The sequence below is a fragment of the Lobosporangium transversale genome (genome assembly GCF_002105155.1).
Source record: "Lobosporangium transversale strain NRRL 3116 chromosome Unknown BCR41scaffold_10, whole genome shotgun sequence".
Lineage (NCBI taxonomy): Eukaryota > Fungi > Mortierellomycota > Mortierellomycetes > Mortierellales > Mortierellaceae > Lobosporangium > Lobosporangium transversale.
Window position 1 is genome coordinate 778,297 of NW_019028988.1, and position 23,078 is coordinate 801,374.

The window sequence follows — 23,078 nt, forward strand, 5'->3', positions numbered from 1 at the left end:
TATGTGGAAGTGAATGTGTATGTAATTTCTTTTTTTTTTTAAAAAAAAAAAAAAAGAGCCTGAAATGTTGGCGCGTTTATTCATTTATCATAACGCGTCTCATAGAATGTCTGAAATAACTTGGACCAATCAGAGTTGTAGACACAGAGCAAAGCCACTCTCTACTTCCAATAAATAAAGGCTTGTCCTTGCCTCACTATCCTGACTCTCCTATCCTATCCTATCCTTCCCCAACGACTTGGTGACTCAACATCCTTTTAGGCTCTAAGTTTGCAGCAAAAAAAAAAAAAAAAAAAAGACAGAGCTTTGCATGATCCAATGTCCTATGTAATATCATAAATAAATTTTTATTAAGTATTTTTTAATTTTTCCTCATTTATTGACTTGCAAACGTCCTAATGACGACATTCGCAAGGATAAGTTTTTTTTATTTTTTTTTATTTTTATTTTTATTTTTATTTTTATTTTTTTTTTTGGTTTTTCTCATTTTTTTATTTTTTTTTTTACTACATTTTCTATATATTTGTCCTTCCTATGGGAAATAAAATATATAAAAATATATCAAATAAATTTCTAGACCTTTTTGTTTTTCCCAAACTTGTTTATCACTCAAACAGGAGACACGACTGCACTTTACGCTGCTTGACCGTCAGAATGATGGTTTTGAAAAGAAAAGGAAATAATAGCCTGAAAAAAAGATATAAAAAAAAAGAAAGAAAGAAAGAAAAAGAAAAAAGGAAGAGGAAGGAGTCAAATGGCAGAAACATATTGTCGTTAAAAAAAAAAAAAAAATCAAAAAAGAAAAAAAAAATCCACAACTGTTGATAAATAAAATGTAAGGTGTTGTGAAAGTCTTCCTTATGGAATGGGGTTCAAAATATTAACTTATAAGAGATAATGGGTATTTTTTTTTTTCTGCAAGTTTGCATACTCTGTCAAAATTGAAATATGATATTGGCGAATGGCTATAGGAAGGGGAAATGACAAGAAAAAATCACAAGAGTATAAATTGTCTTTAAACAGCAGCTACAACAGGATGATACATGTGGAGAGGATCTGTGTTCTCCTTGGATGCTGCGGCCTGTTCAGCGATCGTCTTGCCTGTCAACACACGAGGAGACGGAGTAGGTCCTGTGTGCAAGAAGCGAGACGCGTTGGACTCTCGTCGAACTTTGGATTGGCCGTTATCCAAGCCACCCTTGTTGATTTGGAAAAGATTGGGCACAGCCGACGATGAAATCACCTGTGTAACCTGATGCTCGGGAAGCTCCAGGGTAAAGATGGCATACGAATGTGTAATGTTGGCAGTCGATGACGAATTGGCATGCATCTGGTAAGGGCTGTTGGGATGGGCAGCAGGGGAAGGCATACCTCTATCGACCACAGTCTCTGAATCGGGAGCACCAGCTGACATGCCACTATGACTTGTGTTGATTCTCTTTAGAGCACGAGGGTCGGAGCGAGAGCGAGAGTCGGAGCGAGAGCGATTCTCACTACCAGAGCGACGCTCACCATAGCCAAGTTTAAGGGAGTGCATAATGCTCTCCTCAAGAATAGTGCGATGCCAGACATGGGATTGGTACTGGTCGGTAGTCGGGTAGTCAGTGGGGTTAACATCGTAGTACGATTTGCGGGAACGAGCCGTTGACACATGAGTGGTGCTTGAGTAGACAGATGCTCTATTCTCAGACTGTGGAGATGGCTGTCGCTGGCTACGGATGCTCAAAATGCTTTTTTGACTACCACTATTTCTTCGCTTCTTCTTGTTGTCATGCTGCTGATCCTGTGCTTCAGGACCGACCTTTCGAGAGAGGACATTGACTGTGGCACGGTCCTCAGACGAACTTCTGTTACGACCCTCGAGCGTAAAAATCGATGAGAGACGATTCTGCGGGGAAGGACGATGCTGCTTCACTGTCTCTGTAGTAATAGATACAGGTGATACAGGTGAAAGGTCAGTGAGGCTTGCTTCACTCACACTCGAATCATCGCGGGAGGTGCTCATTCGACGGCCAATTTTGGTCGAGGATCTGAGATAGTTTTTGGTTGATTCCAACAAATGTGGCATGGCTCTGTTTTTCTTTTTTTAATTCTTTCTTTGATTTCCGTTGGGGGTGCTAGACGCTGACGATACTTTCAAGATGAGATAATCGACAAGGTCTAAGCGGAAGAAAGACTGCGAAGCACAATTAAAATTGAAGACGGGAAAAAGATGGTAAGTTGATTGATTCTACAGTACAGGACTTTAAGAAGGATATATGATATTAAATCAATAAGAAAACAAAGACAGAAGATGAAAGGAGACAGGTGGTCGCTATAAAGTGACCAGTAACTTTTTTTTTTTTTTTTTTTTAACACAAAAAAGACCCTGAAGATAAGAAAAGGGAAGGGAAAAAAAAAAAAAAAACAGGAGTACTTTTAAGCAGTTGAAGGGCCGTTATTAAAAATAAAAAAGGAGGGAAGTTTGGATGGTGAGAGAGAGAAAGAGCATGAACGTTTATGGAGAAAGGGAGAAAGCTGTCTTACAGGAAAAGGAAGTCTTTTTTTGGTCGAGAGCCACTTGTCCAGAATTAGCACAGCAAACAAAAAGATGGAAATGAGGTAGTGATGAAAGAGAGATGACGAACGTTAATCAATGAGGTGGAAGGAAGGGAATAAAAAAAACTATCGTTGATAGCTAAACAAAAAGGAAATAGGGTGTTGATGAGAGTGATGGGGTTGGTTGTCTTTTCTCTTATCCTAATGGAAGAAGGGAAAAGGAAGAAAAGGAACAAGGAATCGCCAGAGGCTGCGGGCATGCACACACTGAAATACTATCTCTCCTACACATTTTTCCACTTTCCATCAATTCTTGATTGAGCCACATCCACAGATGTGCACACAGGCACACACAAACACGAACCGTCTCACATTAATATTTCATCTTGGCAAAATGTAGTGGACATGCGTAAAGTATATATTTTTAATAAATTTAAAAAGGGAATGGCATCAAATAAATAGCAAAGCAGTTGAATTTGAGTTCTGATTTCAAGTGAGCCAAGAAAAAAAAAAAAAAAAAAAAAAAAAAAAGGCAATAAAGCTTGTGTGTGGGTTAGCGGTTAGAACAGGGGTCCCAGGTTGGGGAAGGGCAATGTCGAGTGTCAATCGACTGCAGTGCATGCATACATGTACAATTCACAGAATTGACTTCAGTTTCTTGCTTGCCCATGATCAAACAGCTGCATCATTTATTCTTTTTCCCGAGGCTGGCAAATCCTAATGGTAAAAAATAGCACTTATGGAATCCCGCTCATTTTCTTGCAGCATGTGCGCCTTTCTCGGAAGAAAGGAAAGGAAAGAAAAAAAAACCATTGAAACACATTCATGTAAATATAAACTGACAAGACCAAATAACAGAATATTTGCTTCTGTTTTGTTTATTTGTTAATGGGTGATGACAAAATCATCTCTTTTGCAGTTCTCAGTGTCCTACTGTTCCGAGCGCTCTTACTCTCTTACTCTGGCGTCTTTATACCGAAAATAAAAAAATAGATGGCCCAAAAACGCTGTTGTGTATATTTTTGATCCAGAGACCAGTTTTCTCCCACAATGTGGAAGGAGCCGAACAAAATGCTCAAGCCTTCAAAAGCTGCTCATGGCTCCATTGGCCCCATGGTATAAAAATGTGGTATGACCTCGTGACTAACTGTTAATATCTTTTTTTTGTAAAGAACCCCACAAATATCTTAGTGTCTAACATTTTAATCTTGGTTATTTTTATTTTTATTTTACCATGTGCATAACTACGTACATGAACATGTACCATGGACATGTTTCTTGTAAACGCATCAATGAGAATTTATTCCTTGGATCTTTGGATTCATCAGCAGACATTTGTCCCACGCTCGATCTTCTCACACCTCACATCAATAGATGATAGATGGCACTGTTGGTCTCGTGCAGCAAAAAGACTACTTTTTTCATTCAACAGTCATATTCAAATCCCTTAAATTGGTGAAAATGCCTTACCAAGTTTTCAAGACCTTCCAAGTATCAAGGACCTTGAAGTTTTGAGAGAGTCAGCTCAATCTCAATATCATTTAATCTTCGCCATAATGCAAAAAAGTTTTTTGAAAGACTGAGACATAATGTACATTTCTTGATAAATCTTCTAGTCAGAAAACAAGTAGCCATTGGTTTTTTTTTTTTTTTTTTTTTTTTTTTTTTTTTTTTTAAATGAACTGGTATAATATTTTATCTTATTCATCAGAATGTTGCAGTTTCAACATGACTTCAAGGAAATGTGGATCGTTCGCCCAGTCTACGTTACTCTCAAGTAAAAGTCCCTGCCCGTAATTTGGAAATATAAAGTATACACTTTTTATATTAATGTAATGAACGAACGGTCTGCATTATTCTGGCCCTTGCTTATTTTTTTCTGAATATGTAGTTATTACCTGTAACACATTGGCTAGGACATTATATTTAATCATAATCTTTTTTAACTCCTCTTTCATTCTATAGATTAAAAAAATAAAAACGTGTGAAAATAGAATTAAAATAAAATATAATAAATGGTAAAATTTGGCGTTCAAACATACTTCTTAGTTTTTTGTTGATTAGCACTAGTATCAGTGGTCTTAGAGGCCTCTTTGGCTTCTCTAGACTCATCTGATAACAGTTGTAGCACTTTACGATTTTCATCTTGAAGATCTAATGTTCATGAAGTAAATAAAAAAAAAGTAAACAAGAAATATATTCCTTGGCTTTTTTTTTTTTTTTTTTTTTTTTTTCATGATCAATCAAAGAGTATCCAGAATCAAGATAGAATATACCTAACGTCTTGCGTTGAGTTTCTGAAAGATCATGCCGTGTCCGCTGTAATTCTTTATGTATATGAAGGTACTGTGATACTGCATCATCTCGTTCCTGGATTGCACTGGCAAGAGCCCTAACAATTTTTTTATTTTTTTTTAAAAAAAAAAAAAAAAAAAAAAAAAACGATCAATAATGGGTACAAACTAATCATCCATATTTTATTGTGAACGGAAGAAAAGAAAAGATATTATAATGTACCTTTCATCATGATCATCCTTAAATAGACTTTTGAGAATTATATGATATGCGTGTGCGCTTTTTTTTTTTTTTTTTTTAAAAAAAAAAAAAACCAAGAAATGATACATTGTTAGGTATCACCTCATTATGCTTTGGCAAAACATGCCTGAAATATGTAGTAAGTTGAACCAGGCAGCAAATAAAACCCGTCTGCGTGCTTGTGTGCTTGCTTGCCTGCTTGCTTTTTTTTTTTTTTTTTTTTTTCTTTTTACCTATCAATAACCTTTGTACGAACAGTTTCAAGGGATGTTGCTACGATCAATTCTTGTTTCAGCATATCGATTCGCATCTCTGTTGTTGCTCGTATTTCATCAAGTGAAATGTTATCATTAGGGATGGCTGTGTCTGCTATCTCCCCTGCTAAAGAAAATGTTGAAATGTAAGACGATATGATAGACTGTCAAGATTCAGTTAACAAAAAAAAAAAATTGATATTCACACGCACACACCATGGTTAATTGCGAATTCCAGTTCCGCAATTTGAGCATCAAGCCATGCCTCATGGTCAACCAGTTGCAGAATATGCTCCTCCAGAGTTGGAATCAATCCTGCATCCTGCTTTATTGTCCTCGTTGTCATAGATACTACAAGTAAAGTGCAAATGGTATACAGAGTTGGAATGTCACGTCTGCATGCACATTTCAAAGAATAATAAAAGCCACTCTGTATTCAACATTTATTCATCATTCTATTTGGACCCTGACTAACTCGATAATGCATGCTCCAAGTTCTGTAAGCTGACGTGTATTCTCTATTAGTGTTGTTGATAAGGTTCAACAGCATGTATTAGCGATTTATTCTGAGTTTTTTTTTTTTTTTTTTTTTTTTCTGGGAAAATCCTATCCTTCATGATGGCTTACCAAAAGTCGATGCTCTTGAGTCGAGTCTAGTCCTGCAAATTCAATGATTTTGCTTAAAAGACGAATCACAAATTGAACAAAAATCAAACCCAGACCTCCTGTACCGGAAACCATAGCTCTACCACCTGCAAAGGTTGTCAACGATGAAAGTGCAGCCGCCGCTCGAATAGATGATGGGATTGTGGTGGCAGCGGCAGGATGCCCATCATGAGATAATAGTGCAATTCCAGAAGAAGACGTTGCACCCAAGGAAGGCGATGGCAGACTGTTGGGGACCACTGCACCATTGAGGCTTGATTTTGATGAGGCTTTATGGTATCGATAGCCAAGGATTTCTGCCATCGACTCGCACAACTCAAGTCCCATCTCAACCAGCACAGAGGCTAGAGATTCCACAGTGATTAATCGTTTCAATAGCGCCGGCTCCATAGGCGACCTCCGCTGTTGTGGACGCGACTGCTCTTGTTGCTGATGTTGCTGTTGAAAGCCCTGTTCATATGAAAATGAGCCTGAGCTTGAAGAAGTAGATACAAAATCCATGGCATCATCTTGATCACTTGAAGCTGTACTTGCTCCATGAAATGCTTGGAGATCTTCTAAATCACCAGAAGTATTTGGGCCTGATGTCAAAGCTCCAAGGCTCAGACTATCTGGTTCTTCGCTCTCCCGCATCTCCATTACACATTGTAATAGACGATTGACGCTTTCAAATAGCTCCATAGTCTTTAAGATTGCTCCACGCGTCATCTTTGACTGTAAATGGTGGTGAATCTGTGGATATTGCGTCTGAGGTCTCGACCCTGTCGATTTGAAGTCCTCATTCTTTATGTTTTCCACAGACCGAGCCTGGTTTGCTTTGAGAACATGTTCATTCTGCTTGGCTAGTGCATATGCACAGTATTGACATGCCAGCTCCATCCATGCAGTGACAAGAATTGGACAACGTTTTCCTGAGAGCTCCAGACATGATTCTGACAATATCGCCCCCTGTAGCACCAGCTCCATCAACTCACTAACAGGTCTTCCCATTATGGAGTCTATTTCTTCCTCATCCATCACGGCGTTTCGATATGAATCCAAGGTAGCGTGACGGTGGAGTGCACTTTCGTTAGCAAACTGAACTTCAGCTTGAACTTTGAATGTTAATGTCTTGGCCAAGTTCAAAATCCATTCTTGTGTCCTCTGTAGGTGCTCCTCCATCGACGGTAAACCCAGGGCTCGCCATGTCAAGCCGTTATTACGAAGCACCTCACCGAAGAGATTTCTTTGATAATCAATCACCTCCTGAGAACGCGCCAAATCTTCAGCGAGATCCTGCGGATGTTGGAATTGATCTGATAGGATTTCACGGATGCTCTCCACAGCCTGCACATAATGTATAATTTGTTCAATTGAACCCTCATGCAATGACCATTGAGGACAAATACGACTGACTGACATATCAAAGTCTGATCCACAAAGCGAATGTGCTGTCTCTAAAATAGCGTCCACGACTGTCTGAATGTGACTATACACAACAATTTCTTGATCCTGAGAACGATGAGCTGACGCCAAGAGCTGGAGTCTTCGCGAAAAACCCTCTCCAAGTGATGACAATGCAGCATTCAACGCTTGAGTTTGTGAGGTCATGGCCGCTTCAAAAGAGGAGCGATCCGGAAATCCACGCTTGACAATTTGTTCCGCAATCCAGATTTCCATATCTATAGTTTGAGCTGACACAGACTTTGTTGTAGATACAATTCGATGAAAGAGTGCCAGTCTAGTAGCCATAGCCAAGTGTTGATGTGCGGATGGACGAATTGGATGCTGTCTACTTCGGTTCTCTCGTCTAATCAGCAGACTACTTGGTTGAGAAGTTGATGCGGGATCCAGAGAAATGTTTGATGGAATATTATTTCTAGCAAATGATTCAAATGCTTGCCTACTTGAAGGTGTATTATGAGGAATCATGTTTGAATTCGAAATCGATGAGGAAGGCGGAAACAAGCCTTCATTTCCACTGATCGAGATGACACCCGGGCTTGGGGGATGGCTGTGGACTGGTGTTGTGGGGTTTGAACGATTTCGACCGGGTTTCCTGTATTTCCGCGGTTCTGATGTACGATCAGTAGAATCGTGGACCGCTGTATGATGATGAGAATCTATTTGCTCTTGCACTCGATGAAACCCTCGTATGTTCTCCATTCCAGTTTGATGAATGTGGTTCGAATTATGAGGATTCATGGACGAACTGACGTATAATGTCGTTGCTAATCGAGCCGTGAGATGGTCAGTCATGCGTTGAGATTTTGCGGTGCGATCTGATAGCGGGAGTGGGTCTTTCTTGCGCTTGAGTGGTGGTGAAAATGTGGGATCGTGTGAACTAGGGATAGGTGATGCAAGCGGAAGCATATGCTTCTTTCTATTATCATGAGTATGCTGCTCCCGTGGCCATAGTGGTTGGAGGTCCTCGTCCAATAAGATGCTCTCTAATAAAAGCCAGCAATATTCTTTATTAGCTTCGACGACCATCCATCAAAGGGAATTTACGTTAAGTTTATCAAGTCTCCAATCCTTCACATGATATGTACCCATAGCGTTTAGTAGCGTGTTCACAGCATTACTCCAAATCTTGTTAGTGGCCGCTAAGCTGCCACTCTTTCCAAACGTATGCATTATGTTGATGTGAAGCAACCCTTTTTTTTTCTCTTTCTTTTTCTCTTTCTTTCTCTTTCTATTTTTGGATACTATTCGGTACTGGCAGTATGTCTGGCCTTAAATTCCTAAGCGGTGAAAATCTGTAGGATCCTGCCACTGATGATCGTGGTTGTCGTCGTCTTCTTCGCCTTCGTCTTCCCACACGACTTCGAAATCGAGATCAAAGACAATAAATGAGAATAAGGTGATAAAGAGCAAGGTAGTGGGACGGAGCAAGATCTTGGCGAGCTTCAGATAAAGTGCTCGATAAGTGAACCGTACAGGCTCGCTGATGGCGATCCTGAACAATCCGAAGAATGGGGCAGTAAATGAACGTTTGTCTGTTCCAAGACCAAGAAGGCCAAGCATTTGCTGTTGTCTGTTCCTGAGGGATCCTGCTTTTGGTAAGGGGTTTGCTGTCCTTCAATTTTTTTATGGAATTGTCGGAATTATGTTGGCAAGCATGGTGAATCGGGCATTGGGCAATGTAGTAGCCGCCACCCAAGTCACGGGGAGAGGTGTGGGCACTCCGTTATTCTAGAACTAATGACTGGCTTTACAATTTTGCTGCTCCTTCACGCCACATGACTTATCTAGTTAGTCACACACTATTTAACAGAGGGTCAAGCTTGTCGCTCTTTTTGGTTAGTCCTTTTCAATTATAAGAGTTTTGTTAAGTAAACCATTTATATTTGAAAAGGGCTAACCAAAAAGAGCGACAAGCTTGACCCTCTGCTATTTAATTCAACCTTTCCCACCGACCATTTCATACATTCAGGCTCTAACATGTGCAACAGTAATAGTTTACAAATGCAGGACGTATGCACATAGAGATGTGATGATTGGCCGTAACATGGCCAATATCGTCCATTCATATCTACTCCACCAACGGTGGCCTCGCTATCTTCAATCGATAGACAAGTGCGGAGAGTATCCTTGGATTAAGATAGTTGTTCAGTACACGTCAAACGTCAAGTATCATTCGAGACAGAAGCCGTAGAAAAATTAGAAAAACACAAATAACCATTAAATTTGCATAGTCTAGAAACTGCATGTTTGCAAAGCCATGTCAATGACATACTTTTAGAGAGAACTGTCCCCAGCCAACCACATTTTTAGATCACCAGTCACCTGAAATAAAGTTTGGACAAAATGGATTTTCTTGATTTTTTTTTGAACAACCTGGACAAACAGCTCATATGCAACATACATAAAGACTTCATCAATACACATGAAATTTTACATGCTCACTAAAGAGGTCAATACTGTTATTTATTGGGGTTTTGAAGACGGCATTGTTAGAGTAGCAAAAGTGCCATGTAGGTTCAATAGTGAGTGTTCCTACCATCGACCCCATTCACTTCTTCCAGCCTTTCGGGCATGGTAGCGACAAGTCTGGCCAGCCTCTCTTGCGGTAAATTATTCCACTCTTCGATAAGAGCCCGTGTGAGAGTGGGAAGATCTCTTGGCCCTTTAGCGCGCCTATCGAGTGCATCCGCAAGAAGTGACCATACATGTTCAATAGGGTTCAAATCTGGGGAGCATGAAGGCCAGTCTGGAATCCTGGGGATGCTGTTTTTTCGCGCCATTCTTTTGCAATCTTACAAGTATGAACTGGAGCATTATCCTCCATAAGTATGCCATCCTCTACCTCAGCCATAAATCTGGCTAGCTCGCCTTGATATACATCTTCCACGAAACACCGTCCATCTTTACGACCTCTTTCAAATACAACCAACCGAGACTTTCTGGTTGCTGTGAACGCCCCCCAGACCATCAGAGTTGTTCTACCACTTTTGAAAGTGGGTGCGAGGCAATCATGATCGTACTTTTCCTCTACTTTACGCCAAACTCTTATTTGACGAAAATGCTCACCAACTTCAAATGATGATTCGTCAGTCCAAACTACCCGATTCCAGTCTTCCATGGACCAACTCATATATTTTTTGACAAACTGCAGCCTCCTTTTTATATGTCCTTCTTTTAAGAATGGTTTTTTTACTGCAATCCGGCTGAAAATACCCAGTGAATGCAATGCCTTCGCAACTGTCCTCTCGCAAACTTTGTTCGGCAATTGGTTAGTGATATCATTAAGAGCACACCTTCTATTCTGCTTAGTATGGCGAACGATGCTCCTGAGGTCCCGTTCACTTAGTACTTTGGGCCGTCCTGGGATCGGAGTGCAAGCAGTGGTGCCTCTTTCTTGGTACACCCTGATAATATTAATAACAGAGGTTCGGGGTACACCGCGTTGCAATGCGATTTCCGCAGCCTTCATGCCCGCGAGGTGCATTCCAACGATGATACCTTTATTCTCAATGTCTAAGTGTCTCGCCATGGTGGTTTACTCAAGCTGTTTGTATGTGGAAAACAGGAAGGAAAGAGATTGAAGGAAACGCTTCCCTACGTAACTATTTCAATATTTTATTTTTTTGTCCAATCTTTGTTTCAGGTGACTGACTATGCATGTTGAAGCAGTCCGGTACTTCCTTGCATCTCGACAATTGCCAATTTCATGGTTATGAGACCAATCAGGTAGTTCGATGCGGAAATGCAACATCAATATTAAATCCAATAAGGATCTTCGACATGGTTATGTACAACAATACTTGAAGCTTCTACTGCGAAGAGTTCATCCTGATTTATTTCAGAACCATCCCAAAGAACAACTTCAAAATAGTGCTTCTCTACAGGATTTGTTACCATTGGTCAACTACGAGAAGAACAATGACATAAGGACTAAGAATTCGCATCCCAACGATGCTTTCAAGAACAAGCCTACGAAGTTGGTTTTTTATTTCAAACCGATGGGTGACCACTCCTCGAGCAATCCATCGGACTCACTTTCCTCTAATCAAAGCCAACCTCAATCGATTGAACATACATTTCCTATTCTAGAGACTAAAGTATCTCTGCAAGAGTCAAATGAGGACGCAAAGCGGAGAGTATTGGAACAGGAAGTTAAGGCGTGGCAGATGGTTCAATCATTTTTGGAGCTCTGTCGGAAGCTGGGTGTAACCGTAAAGGAGCCAGACCAGAAAGATGTTGCCCGATATCTGGATATTTGTGTCCAGAATGCAGAAGCAGAGGGTCAATCAGCAAAAACGCAAGTTTTACAGAAACCAATATCAGAAGTTTTTCAAAGAGAACTTCAGTTTTCGTTTGCAGGGTCTTCTGGACGGGTAGGATCATCATCGGTAGCAGCAGAATCACTGCCTCTCGTAGGGACGAATCCAGCGATTGGAAGCGTTAGCCAGGTGCAACTGGAAAAGATTGGTGGATTGCTTCCTGCAATTGATACACAAGCTATGATTCAGTCGAACCCGCTCCTTTTCAAGAGTCCGGAAATTTCCTCTGCGAAGCTTAGTAAACTCGTCCGCACGTGGATTCATTGGCAAAAGGAAGATCTGGATAGTGCAAGTTCTGACGGGAGTCACTTTCGACTCAGCGACTGGTGGAGAAAAGTGCCTCTCATGGTACTAGGCTCTTCAAAAGAGCGCCAAGAAGCCTTGACGAAGGCACCAGCTGAAAGTAATGGCATGTTGATTGTCGACTTGGAGATGTCAAAACAAGGTAAAGCCATGCGTTCTTTACTGTGAACCCTCCAAAAGTACAGGGTTGACCTTTTAACACAATTTAATCCCATTTATACTTCTAGATATGAAAGACTATCTTGAGAGCAATTTGAAAAAGAAAGAGCAAGAGTACAGGGATTTGCTGCAGGCAGCATCCCCTTCAGCTCCGTCATCGTCATCGTCATCGTCATCGTCATCGTCATCGTCATTCCACTCTAATAGACAGTCGCATCCCCAGAAATATACCTCAGACACACCAATTTCACCCATACTATCTCCCGAAGCAGTATCGTATCTTGAACGCATGAGATCCAGGGCGTTATTGCAGCAAGCCAGAATCCGACCAATGGACAGTCGTAGTTCTGGGAAGCTCAAAAATAATCGTAGCAAAAGATAGTATAGGTGGATGAAAGCTAGAGAATAGATGAATATGCATGTATATATATATAAATGTATTGCATTCTCTCATTCTTTTTACAATATCCGCGAAATTTGGAATAGGGAGCTCTTTGTTAATATTTCGAGGGGTCTACAAGTTCCCTTATGGCATTGTCTATTCATAGTTACTCAAATTCATATTATTGTTTATTTATTTCTGCTGAATGATGTATTTCCTACGTCCAAATATTTACATGCATGGACATCTGTGAACAAATGTGAATAGAAGTGCATGGATTGCAACAACTCCTTCCTGTGCTCCAGCACCAGAGGGGATGTTGATAAAAGAGAAGATGTGTAACTGAACAACAACAAAGCATCTAGAAACAATAGAACAGTCGGAAAAAGTTTGAGCACGCATTCATATCGTATTCCTTCGTTAAAAAAAAAACCTCCTTTGCCCCCATCAACGCACGCTGATTTCCTGTCTGGGCTGGAAATCCATTGATCCAATAATTGAATTTGGTTTGCACCACTACACCACAAAGCACTAAGGTTAAGCTCTCTTTTTTTCTTACTTCTTTTCTTTTTCATTCTAATTCATTTCTCATTGCTACATCACAACTGTTACAACTAAAACCAACTTCAAACCAACTTCAAACATTTCTTCTGAATGGTCAACGATAAACCCCCGATCTCTAGCAACAATGCTGCTGGTATAGACCATCCTACTTTCAAAGCTTCTCCTAGCTCTAGCAGTATCAACAACAACAAACAACTGTCCTTCGTCACCGGTATGGACGGGGACACTATCCAGGATGTACCTCCAGTCTTACCAGGGGCAAGCCCATCCAACGTGGAAGGCTACTCCATCTACTCAAACGTCAAGGACGGCAAGGTGAGTCTATTGTGGGAGCAAAACCAACCAGATTTGAGGGCCACAAACGTTGCCACTAAAATACTTTCTCTTTTGGCTATTCTCCATAATAGGCCAGCATCGAACATCAGATTGAGATCAACGGTATGCAATAGTGATATTCCGCATGGTTCTGTAACCTATGCTTCGGTTTTGGGTTGTGGTCCCGAAGTACTCATAAAAATAAAAAGAGTCTGATTAATTGTTACTAATCTGTTATTCATCTTGCATGGTTGAAATGCTTCAATAGTTGTGGATCTTTTCGATGTCAAAAGCAACAAGGAAATCTCGCTAGAGGAGGTTATGGTTGGGTTGCGTTATGTGATGGAGTATCGTATCAAAGGCGGTCGTTTCCCAAGTCTTGATTATGACATTATGAAGCGTCTCGCCGACGGTCTCCTTTTGAACATGGGGGATACTGAAAAAAAAGGACGATTTCGCCAGTCTCTCTCGGAAGAGGCTGATATTGCTTTTCAGCTCTTTGGAGAGTTTCTTTTGGAAGGTATAAAATCTACTTGAGCTATTTTGGTTTTGTTTCAATTAAGCTAACACATCGCCATTTTATCATTAACATTGTTGGTAACCTTATCATTTGAACATCATTAGTGCAAGAATTTCGTCAAACAGTTGGAGAAAAGCCAGTGTCGGATCTTCGCCATGCGTTAAAGTTGGATGTCCGCTGTGGTTCTGGGTCTACTGTTCAGCAACAACAGGCAGCTGTAGCACTTATTGCTCTCTTGACCGCCATTTACCCTCAGTTCTCGGATTGGAAAGAGTTGGTCAAGAGCGAAGGTCAGCGGAATGTGGAAAGATGTATGCGCGAACATGCGGATTTCGTCAAGGCTGAGAAAATGCCAGAGATGCCTGGTGTGATTCTTGCTCCTCAAGGTAAATTTGGCCCATACGTTAATACCTTTAATATGTACAGAGAGGAGATGATGGTTAACTTTTAACATTTTATTACTTCATTCTAGCCCTGTGCTTCGATCGTCGGATTAAACGTTGTTTGAAAATGTTCCGTACTTCACTGGAGACTGGTTTGCCTTCAGAAGCTATTCCGGCCCTAAGGGAACATTATGGAAGGAACATTCTTCCTCAACCTCCACGCACCTCTGTCTTCAAGATGCTATGGACCCAATTTACAGACTTTATGATTTTGCTTCTCTTGGCTGTTGCAGTTCTAATGGGTGCTACAGAAGATTACGTTCCCATGGCTGTTCTACTGGTCGTCGTCATTCTCAATGCTATCATTGGGTTCACACAGGAGTATAAGGCTGGCAAGGCGCTTGATGCGTTGACAAAGTTATCTGTGCCAAAGGCACAGGTCCTCCGTGATGGTGTGGCATCTGTAATTGACTCAGAGGAACTTGTGCCTGGAGACATCGTGATTTTGGAGGAGGGCGAATCCGTGCCTGCAGATTTGCGTCTTGCCGAAGTCTCTCAATTGGAGATTGTTGAGTCTATTCTCACAGGAGAATCCGTCGCCGTTAGCAAGGACCCCAAGGAAATCAGGACATTAACACGCAAACTCCCTCTGGGAGACTGCAAGGGAAATGCATTTATGTCAACTGTCGTCGCAAAGGGTCGTGGAAAAGGAATTGTCGTCCGTACGGGTCGATTGACTGAGATGGGAAAGATTAGTGCGGCCATTACAGGTCAACGTAAGGTTTTAACTCCTGTCCAGCGTAAACTCGCTATGCTTGGTAAACTGTTGGTTGCGTTCGCTATCGTATTTTGTGCTATCATGGCGGGTATCAGAATCCATTATAACCCTGACAACGTGAAGGGGTCTCTCAAGCTCGCTTTGAGGTAGGTTTTTGTAAAGCTATTGCGGATGCCTAGTCGATGCTCATTATGCTATTTCGCTCATTTATAAGTTTTTATATGTGTAACCTATTAGTTTGGCTGTCTCTGTCATTCCTGAAGGTTTGGTAGCTGTCGTCACGGTGACCATGGCCTTGGGTGTCCGGCGCATGGCGTCAAAACAGGCTATTGTACGCACTCTTCCAGCAGTCGAAACGCTTGGTAGTGTGACATTCATTTGCTCAGATAAAACCGGTACACTCACAGAAGGGAAGATGGGGGCTGCAGAACTCTGGACAAGCGACGGCTCCAAATATGGTTTCACAGAAAGTACTAGCTTGGATCCTAATAAGGGTGATGTGGTTCTCAAAGCGGGATCTGAAGAGGCTCCGCAGGTTTTGGGCAAATCTCTTGATCAGGTTCCTGCACAAATGCTGCTTTCACTCATGGTGTCATCACTTTGCAACAATTCATCTGTGGTTAAGAAAGAACTGGTTGAAGATGCTATCGCTAACAGTCAGGCGGCCAAGTCCACCTCAATGACTATTGAGGACGCCGACGCTCGAGCGAAGCCAGAGGAAGTCGAGTGGAAAGGCATTGGTGATCCAACCGAGGTCGCCTTGGTGGTTGCAGCCCAAAAGGCTGGATTCCCAAAATCATACTTCCAGGAGCTTGGATACACCCGTATTTATGAACAAGCATTCGACAGTGAACGTAAGGTCATGAGCGTCGTCTATAAAGCCCCACTTGAGGGGGCTGACCATTACGAGTTTTTGTTAGCAAAAGGTGCACCTGAAGAGATTCTTAACCGGTGTATTGAATACCTGCCGTCGGTGGCACCTGGCAACATTTCGTCTCCTCTTGATGTCCTCAAACCGAGTGAAATTGGCCTAACTAAGCCTGTAACAGAGGAGTTTTATGATATTGTTTCAGATGCCTCAGGCAGAATGGCTGATGAAGGCCTTCGTGTTTTGGGTTTGGCATATAAAAAGATCAAAGTCAATGGTGGTTGGGATGTTGGAACAGCTGAAAATTATGGAGATGGATTAGATAACATCAACAAAAGCAAGGACCAAAAAGAAGCAGCACCGCCTACGCATTTGCCTACAGATGTGGACCGAATGACAGCAGCTAACGTTGCGGCACAAGGCGATGATGATGATGAGGAAGAGATTCCACTTGGCTATGCGGAGAATGATCTTGTATTTTTGGGACTGATTGGTTTAATTGACCCTGCTCGTGCTGGAGTCAAAGATAGTGTACGGATCTGTAAGGAGGCCGGAATCACTGTTGTTATGATTACTGGAGATCACATCAAGACTGCAAGTGCCATTGCCAAGGAACTTGGTATTCTTGAAGAAGGTGGACGTGCTATTAAGGGTGAGGAATTGGATCTGTTGTCAGAACAGGCTATTGCTGAGTTGAAGCCATTCCCCAATGTTTTTGCTCGTGTGTCACCAGATAATAAGCTCAAGCTGGTTACTGCTCTCCAGAGTCGTGGGGAATCAGTGGCTATGACAGGAGATGGTGTCAATGGTAAATTCTCCATATTTATTTTACGCTACTTCAAACATCGATGCCATTTATTCCCGCCTCTCTTACTGACATTTGGAATTTATGCTTTTTTGTTTGCTAAATGAACCATTAGATGCTCCTGCCATCAAGGCTGCTAATGTAGGAGTAGCAATGGGTATTGCCGGAACAGATATTACCAAGCAAGCAGCGGATATTGTACTTGCAAACGACAATTTTAACACTATTGTTGAGGCCGTTGAGGAAGGTCGTCAAGTATTTGAAAACATTCTTAAGTTTATTGTTTACCTTCTGAGCTGCAACTGTGCCGAGATTTTCCTGTTCCTTCTCTGCGCAGCCATCAACCAAGACCCACCATTTGGTGTTACTATGATTCTTTGGGCCAACATTATCGGTATGTTCAATGTCGTCTGCATCGTCATCAATTCTCTCAATCTCCGTTATTGGCTGATTTACATCTAATGCCAATGATTTATGTTATTTATACCCTATAAATATAGCTGATGTACCCCCTGCTATGGCGTTGGGAATCGAACCTGCAGAGCCAGGCCTTATGAATCGTCAACCACGCTCACCAAATCGTGGTATCCTGACTTGGACATCTATATCTGTGATTTTATTCCAGTCACTCTCGCTGATGCTGCTTACGTTTGGTGTGTACATGTGGGCGGATCGGTCGTCAGAAAATTTGGCCTATGCTCGTTCAGAGGCCTTTACATTTCTGACAACATTGCAGTTACTCCAGGGGTTCTTGTCTAGAACTATGCGGACATCACTCTTCAAGGTGAACTTTTTTGGAAATAAGTGGATGATCATAGGCGTAACGATCAGTTTCGTCTTGATGATTATCGGCATTTACGTCCCATGGTTCAACATAGAAGTGTTGGAGCTTGTACCTGTGGGTGGCATTACTTGGGCTAAAGTCGCTGTTGGATGCGTTATCTTGATTGTATTGAGCGAGCTTGAAAAAATGGTTTTGCGCCTTGGAGGATGGACCATTTAATTTTATTCCCCTCTCTGCCTTTAATTCAGTGTAAATAGGAGCTTCACCACTCTGCTTCAGATTAATTAATATGCACCATGATTGTAATACAAATAATACAGATATTTCAATAAAATTTACATTTTAATACTTAGTCTACCACCATAATTTCTTCCTCTTCCTTTTCAATTTCTTCTTCGATTAACCAGTTCCTGAACCAGCAGATGCTGTTGTCAGATACATCATCAAAGACCAGCATTGAGAGCCCAAAAGGTATTCATGTCTTCAAAAAGTCACCCTGTAATTTTTAGTTTGCATGTAATTTAATATACAATAAGCTAAAATCAGACCAAGGGTATAGAGAATACATGAAATAAATAATAATAACAATAGTAAGAGGAAGATTCGTGTAAAAGAAAAGACAGAGCATGAAAGCTAAGCAACTACAACAGATTCTCATGAACGACCAGACGAGCCAACTCTGCTTCTAGGTCATCCTCCATTCTAACATGTCTCTGAAGATATTGAGGACCTTGATGATCTTGGCTTTCAAGTAGATGACCTTGAGTTTGATCAAGTAAGTCCTGGTGTTCTCCCTGTGGTGTCCTCTCCATCTGCAACAAAAGTTGCTCTTGGAGTTGAATTGACTGCTCCAGACATTCAACGTAGATCTGATACTTGACCATCTCCTTGAGTAGATATCGGGATCGTCGTTCCCAATTATTGAAGGCCTTCGTGAAGTTGGCTGTCTTTGGTAGGAACTAAATGAATTAATCGTTTAAAGAGAACATTATGTTAGAAATCATATATTAAAAACTTATTTCTCTATTCAGGTCTAATGCGATTTCTGGAAAGGAGAAAAAACTTACCAAACGGGACATAGGAATACGATATTCCTGATGCTCCTCCATCTCAGCTTCTAGTCCTGCAACATACTTCTGCAATACCTGCATCTGTTCCTCCTCGCTGAGTGTGCTCACGGACATGGTTGGCATTGGAGCAGCCCAATCAAACAGCACCACGCTGTCTCCTAATGAGGAATTGGTTCCATTAGTTCCCATACTGATTCCTGACATGGTAATTCCAGAACCTGAAGAAATAGATCCACGGGTTCCTGACCGAATAGAGGCACTTCGACTCCGACCACTCGAACCAGGACCGGTAGAGCTTGGAGGACCATTTAAATAGCTCATACTTCGCCCAGCTTCGAAATCGATATCGCTAAGATTGTTGCTGCTTAAAGATCCTTTACTCATCGGTACAGGGCTCTGAGATAGTTCCTCCTCCCTGGCTTGAGCATCCAACACTCTACCCCAGCCATACTCCATATTGACCACACCCCCAACCAACGGTTCCTTACTCGTCCTGGCAGCCCAATAATTGCATGTTCTCGCCCACGCCTCACACTCTGCAGGCGATTTCGTCTGGAAAAGATAAACAGCTCCAGTATGGAGCTGAACTGCAAAGACGTGTCGCCTCGATGTAGAGTACCCAGGAGGCGGAAGGATATTGGTGATGGTGTGCTGCAACGGAATTTCATCAAAGAGTGGTACATCAGCGTCATAATCCAGAGATTGCTGGTGATGTCCATGTGATGGTGGAGGTGGCTTCGGTAAGCTACCATCGGAGCGGAACATCGAGAGCGTCCCTTGATCCGGATCGACAACCACAAGCAATTGGCGCCAGGCTCGATGCTGGGCCTTTTTATCCGTGCGTTCCAGCAGATGCTTTCGCCAAAGTATACCCTCTATTCGGTACCTGCTCTGGATATGTTGTTCATGCAGCAGCCTCTTTGGATCTAGTACTTGATCTTGCGACTGTTCTCGCAATCTTTTGCAGCCATCTTCTTGGCCTGTGAAGAGCATGCTTGTGGTCTGAGAATGGAGCGAAGTCAGGCTATTCTGAGATGCCGAGGACGCAGTCAGAGACATGGAGGTCGAAGTGTTCGTTTGTGAGGTCAGGGTAGATAGTAGACTGCTAGAACTATGTTGACTCTGGTTTTCTCCTGTACGTTTGTTGGAGTCAAGGTCCCTACTGAGACTACACCCTGTCAAGTCAGGAACCATCAATGAGCTCATCATACTAAAACGGGAAATTGAATTTGACGGAGTTGAAGATGGAATTGAAGCAAGGAGATGATCGTTTTCTACAGAAGCATGTGCCTGAGCGTTTAAACGCTGCAATGCATCATTCCTCAGTTGCCTCGTTCGAGCATTGATAGAGCTTCGTCTACCAGAGATCCCTACACCAAACCCACTACTCAAGTCTTGCGATTGTTGCAGCAAGCCGGATGATGAAGATGAAAAAATAAGTCGACTCATTCGATTGGTTGAAAAAACAGATGATCCACCTCCTGTGGTAGTTGGCGAGATTGGCGGTGAAGAAATGGTAATGTTTGATTTCGACCCAGAAGATGCCATAGCTGTTGACGATGTTGGCAAAAGGATTTGATTCTGTTTCACAGAGTTGTAAATATCTTTTAACAGACTTTCCAACTCCTGAAACCACCATTTACCATTCCCGTATCCCCCATTGGCCTTTGCATCTGTTCCCATCTTGCTATTGCTAGGATTCTGTTGATGGCCACCGAAGACTTGAGCGAACCCACTTTGGTGACTTTGTCCGCTCTTCCAGCTCTTAACACTTGGTGTCTTTTTCTTCGGACCCGGATATAGAGTGCCATCAGAACCTGACTCTCCTGTTGCAGATCGAGGCAGTCCCAAGCTAGGGGCACTGGCCGACAGAGTACTGCTAGTGTCTTCTGCTCGACCCAGGGATTGTTGAGACTGCAGCTGAATAGTTTGCAGTGTGTTTTTTATGAAGGCAGAACGCGTCATCTTAGTTGACTGTTGAACAATATGCAAGTCTGTATTTAACAACAAGACAGAATAGATAATCGCGTGAACCACGTCTTTAGCATTGTCAGCACCGCCAAGTAATGACCTGGGATTGCAAACGACATATCGCTGTGCGAATGCCTCCAAAATACGGTCGACTTCTTGGGTTTCAGCCTTGAGGATAAGTTTATGACACAAATTTCGGAAAGCAACATCGAGCCGTTGGTCCGTAAAATCAAAGTGATCCATGTAATGAGCAAGCACAAGTTGGTGAAAGGGTTTGTGTTTTCCGAGGTACTCTGCGATTTCGTCGCGCTTTAAAAATGTCTCATCTTCTTCATAGCATCTCGCAGCGTAAGCAAACGCCTGCGCCACTGCCGCCTCTCGTTGACTCTCAGTAGACATATCGGGTGTAATGAATGCGGATAGATCCGAAGAGGGTGCAATCTTGTTGGCATCTTCCGAACCCAAGCATATCGTCATAGGACGCATCCCCCTCGCTCCCCCAGGTATGCGTAGTGACGTTGATGAAGATGAAGCTGTATCAGCGACAGAAAGGTTAGTTGGAGTCGCATCAACATCTACATCCGCATTATGATCGACCTCCTGCTCTGTAGAACGATATATCTTTATATCGACCAAATTTTTATCGTCCGTATCTAACACACTATTCGAACCAAAGGGCATAAACATGGATACAGGTCTTCGTGGTGCTGGATTGTCATCCTTCAAAAACCCTGACGAAGGCCCAGGTGCCGATGATCCTAATGGTAGCAACGGCGCTAAATGTAAACTCCCAAGGCTGTATTGCGAAAAGCGGATTGAGTTGTGTGGAGAGAATCCTAAACTATATCCAAGTGCGTCTTGTGCTAGTGAAGCCCGTCGAGATGCCATCTCAAGTGCCTCAAGGTCTGATAAGTTGGATTTGGTCGAGTAATAGAGCGAAGTCTGAGACTGGTTCAGATGCATCGACCCTGATTCATAGAGTTTCGAGAGCCTATTTGAGATACTAATCGGCATATCTTCATCTTCTTCTTCATCTTCTTCTTCATCTTCTTCTTCATCTTCTTCTTCATCTTCGTGCTCATGTTCTGCACCCACATTGTTGTTCGTTGCTCTAAGCCATGATTCTACCGTAGCATTTTGATCTGCACGATGTAGATGATCATGTGAAGCAGCGAAGGATGAGAAATCCTCTGTTAAATCTTGGCCCATTAGTGGTGACAAAGGAGGTGGAGTATCCAAGGGTCCAATACGGCCATCAGTATATGAAGATGTAGAGAAAGGAGGCAGTTCAGGCACGGCTGTTGATCGAGATCCAAAAGGCGAAATGGGTGATGAGGCATTGTTGGGTGAAGGAACGGTAGGTGTAGGCGGTGCATCTCTGTCATCAAAATTCTAGATTGGAGGAAAAGATTGAATAGATTCCAAGTAAATCAGTAATAAGTATCCGTAAAATGTGCTAATTTAACGCGTATACATGAATACATAATGCTTTGAGTGGTATAGTGTTGTAATATTACCCTAACAAGCTTTCTTAAAAAGTTACTACTGCTTTTCTTGACTATTCTGGTAAAGCTTCCAGCAGTACCCTATTACAATGGATGTATCGGAGAATGTAATATGCAAGCCAGATATTTAAGTTAGTACGGCACGCTAGTTTGCTCCTTTGTTGCAGAATGGAACAAAAAAAGAAATAATGCTCTCATATCAAGTTCCAAAAGGCAATTCTCCTAGTGCCTGTGAGGCGCCAAATTCAGCTCTTTTCCTTTTCATAGTTTGATAAGCTATAAAAAAGTCACAAATAACTTCCCTCTACTAAATCTACATTCTATTTTACCTTAATTCCACCTATGCTCTCGCTCCGCTTTCTACGATGTTGAAATGAAGGACCAGAACCATCCACGCTTGCGCTAGAGTCTTCTCCTGATCCCTGTGTCTTGATTAATGTTGCAGATGCGGATACAGCAGTAATGGAGGAGGTCGAATACTCATTCGTGTTGGGTCTGTTCATATTTCCGAGGTTGGGAGTGCTGGCTGCAGACTTACTACCGCCCCAAAACCCGAATGAATTGCGATTGATACTCGTTGGTGTGGTAGGTTTAAGTGATCGAGAAGAGGATGGCGAATCTAATCCGTCACACCTTGTTTTATCTGATGATAGTGGACCGTCAAACTTAGTGGAAGTGAATAGCGTGGATTGCCTCCTACGATGTGGTGCTAAAAAGAATTTAGTTCGCAAAGCAATCCCAATCAAGAAGTTAGTTTACGTGATATGTCAATGAATGAACGTATAACATGGTCATGAAACATATCGAATTTGCAATTGTAAAAACGAATGACCAAGGAGGGATTGTAGCATGATAGGAAACAGTAAGGGATAGAGGTATTAAAAAAAAAAAAAAAAAAAAAAAAAAAAAAAGG

The 23,078-nt window shown here is 42.0% G+C and overlaps 6 protein-coding genes across 6 annotated transcripts; 2 read left to right on the forward strand and 4 right to left on the reverse strand.

Moving 5' to 3' along the window:
• Window positions 1-983: 983 nt before the first annotated feature.
• BCR41DRAFT_17500 (hypothetical protein) lies at window positions 984-2,560 on the reverse strand. The gene is made up of 2 exons (XM_022019724.1): window positions 2,527-2,560; window positions 984-2,176 (listed from the first exon to the last, which is right to left on the reverse strand). Exon 2 carries the CDS (start codon window positions 2,066-2,068, stop codon window positions 1,016-1,018), a length of 1,053 nt encoding a protein of 350 aa, XP_021883451.1. The 5' UTR covers window positions 2,069-2,176; window positions 2,527-2,560; the 3' UTR covers window positions 984-1,015.
• A 1,634-nt stretch (window positions 2,561-4,194) lies between these two features.
• BCR41DRAFT_17532 (hypothetical protein) lies at window positions 4,195-5,749 on the reverse strand. Its single transcript, XM_022019727.1, has 7 exons — window positions 5,544-5,749; window positions 5,307-5,454; window positions 5,056-5,112; window positions 4,815-4,930; window positions 4,581-4,692; window positions 4,437-4,497; window positions 4,195-4,325 (listed from the first exon to the last, which is right to left on the reverse strand). Exons 1-7 carry the CDS (start codon window positions 5,671-5,673, stop codon window positions 4,239-4,241), a joined length of 711 nt encoding a protein of 236 aa, XP_021883452.1. The 5' UTR covers window positions 5,674-5,749; the 3' UTR covers window positions 4,195-4,238.
• A 1-nt stretch (window position 5,750) lies between these two features.
• On the reverse strand, window positions 5,751-8,586 carry BCR41DRAFT_17531 (hypothetical protein). Its single transcript, XM_022019726.1, has 2 exons — window positions 5,955-8,586; window positions 5,751-5,845 (listed from the first exon to the last, which is right to left on the reverse strand). The coding sequence occupies exons 1-2, from the start codon at window positions 8,463-8,465 to the stop codon at window positions 5,798-5,800; spliced, it is 2,559 nt and encodes an 852-aa protein (XP_021883453.1). The 5' UTR covers window positions 8,466-8,586; the 3' UTR covers window positions 5,751-5,797.
• Window positions 8,587-11,135: 2,549 nt separating this feature from the next.
• BCR41DRAFT_420646 (hypothetical protein) lies at window positions 11,136-12,639 on the forward strand. The gene is made up of 2 exons (XM_022029922.1): window positions 11,136-12,203; window positions 12,289-12,639. Exons 1-2 carry the CDS (start codon window positions 11,174-11,176, stop codon window positions 12,600-12,602), a joined length of 1,344 nt encoding a protein of 447 aa, XP_021883454.1. The 5' UTR covers window positions 11,136-11,173; the 3' UTR covers window positions 12,603-12,639.
• Window positions 12,640-13,146: 507 nt separating this feature from the next.
• Window positions 13,147-17,939, forward strand: BCR41DRAFT_380461 (hypothetical protein). Its single transcript, XM_022027264.1, has 8 exons — window positions 13,147-13,481; window positions 13,574-13,604; window positions 13,750-14,001; window positions 14,106-14,387; window positions 14,474-15,308; window positions 15,400-16,838; window positions 16,951-17,229; window positions 17,336-17,939. The coding sequence occupies exons 1-8, from the start codon at window positions 13,257-13,259 to the stop codon at window positions 17,836-17,838; spliced, it is 3,846 nt and encodes a 1,281-aa protein (XP_021883455.1). The 5' UTR covers window positions 13,147-13,256; the 3' UTR covers window positions 17,839-17,939.
• A 321-nt stretch (window positions 17,940-18,260) lies between these two features.
• BCR41DRAFT_369210 (hypothetical protein) lies at window positions 18,261-22,668 on the reverse strand (the record flags this gene model as incomplete). Its single annotated transcript, XM_022026438.1, has 3 exons — window positions 18,261-18,578; window positions 18,687-22,052; window positions 22,495-22,668. The coding sequence occupies 3 exons, from the start codon at window positions 22,666-22,668 to the stop codon at window positions 18,261-18,263; spliced, it is 3,858 nt and encodes a 1,285-aa protein (XP_021883456.1).
• Between the last annotated feature and the right edge of the window lie 410 nt (window positions 22,669-23,078).

Coding starts and splice junctions, on each gene's coding strand:
- BCR41DRAFT_17500 (XM_022019724.1), bottom strand. CDS start 2,068: ATGCCACATTTGTTGGAATCAACCAAAAACTATCTCAGATCCTCGACC.
- BCR41DRAFT_17532 (XM_022019727.1), bottom strand. CDS start 5,673: ATGACAACGAGGACAATAAAGCAGGATGCAGGATTGATTCCAACTCTG. Junction 5,455..5,543: donor GGAATTCGCAATTAACCATG/GTGTGTGCGTGT, acceptor CATTTTCTTTAG/CAGGGGAGATAGCAGACACA. Junction 4,326..4,436: donor TCCTAGCCAATGTGTTACAG/GTAATAACTACA, acceptor AATTACGGGCAG/GGACTTTTACTTGAGAGTAA.
- BCR41DRAFT_380461 (XM_022027264.1), top strand. CDS start 13,257: ATGGTCAACGATAAACCCCCGATCTCTAGCAACAATGCTGCTGGTATA. Junction 13,482..13,573: donor CAAACGTCAAGGACGGCAAG/GTGAGTCTATTG, acceptor TCTCCATAATAG/GCCAGCATCGAACATCAGAT. Junction 15,309..15,399: donor TCTCTCAAGCTCGCTTTGAG/GTAGGTTTTTGT, acceptor GTAACCTATTAG/TTTGGCTGTCTCTGTCATTC.
- BCR41DRAFT_17531 (XM_022019726.1), bottom strand. CDS start 8,465: ATGGTCGTCGAAGCTAATAAAGAATATTGCTGGCTTTTATTAGAGAGC. Junction 5,846..5,954: donor CTCAAGAGCATCGACTTTTG/GTAAGCCATCAT, acceptor CAACACTAATAG/AGAATACACGTCAGCTTACA.
- BCR41DRAFT_420646 (XM_022029922.1), top strand. CDS start 11,174: ATGCGGAAATGCAACATCAATATTAAATCCAATAAGGATCTTCGACAT. Junction 12,204..12,288: donor CTTGGAGATGTCAAAACAAG/GTAAAGCCATGC, acceptor TTATACTTCTAG/ATATGAAAGACTATCTTGAG.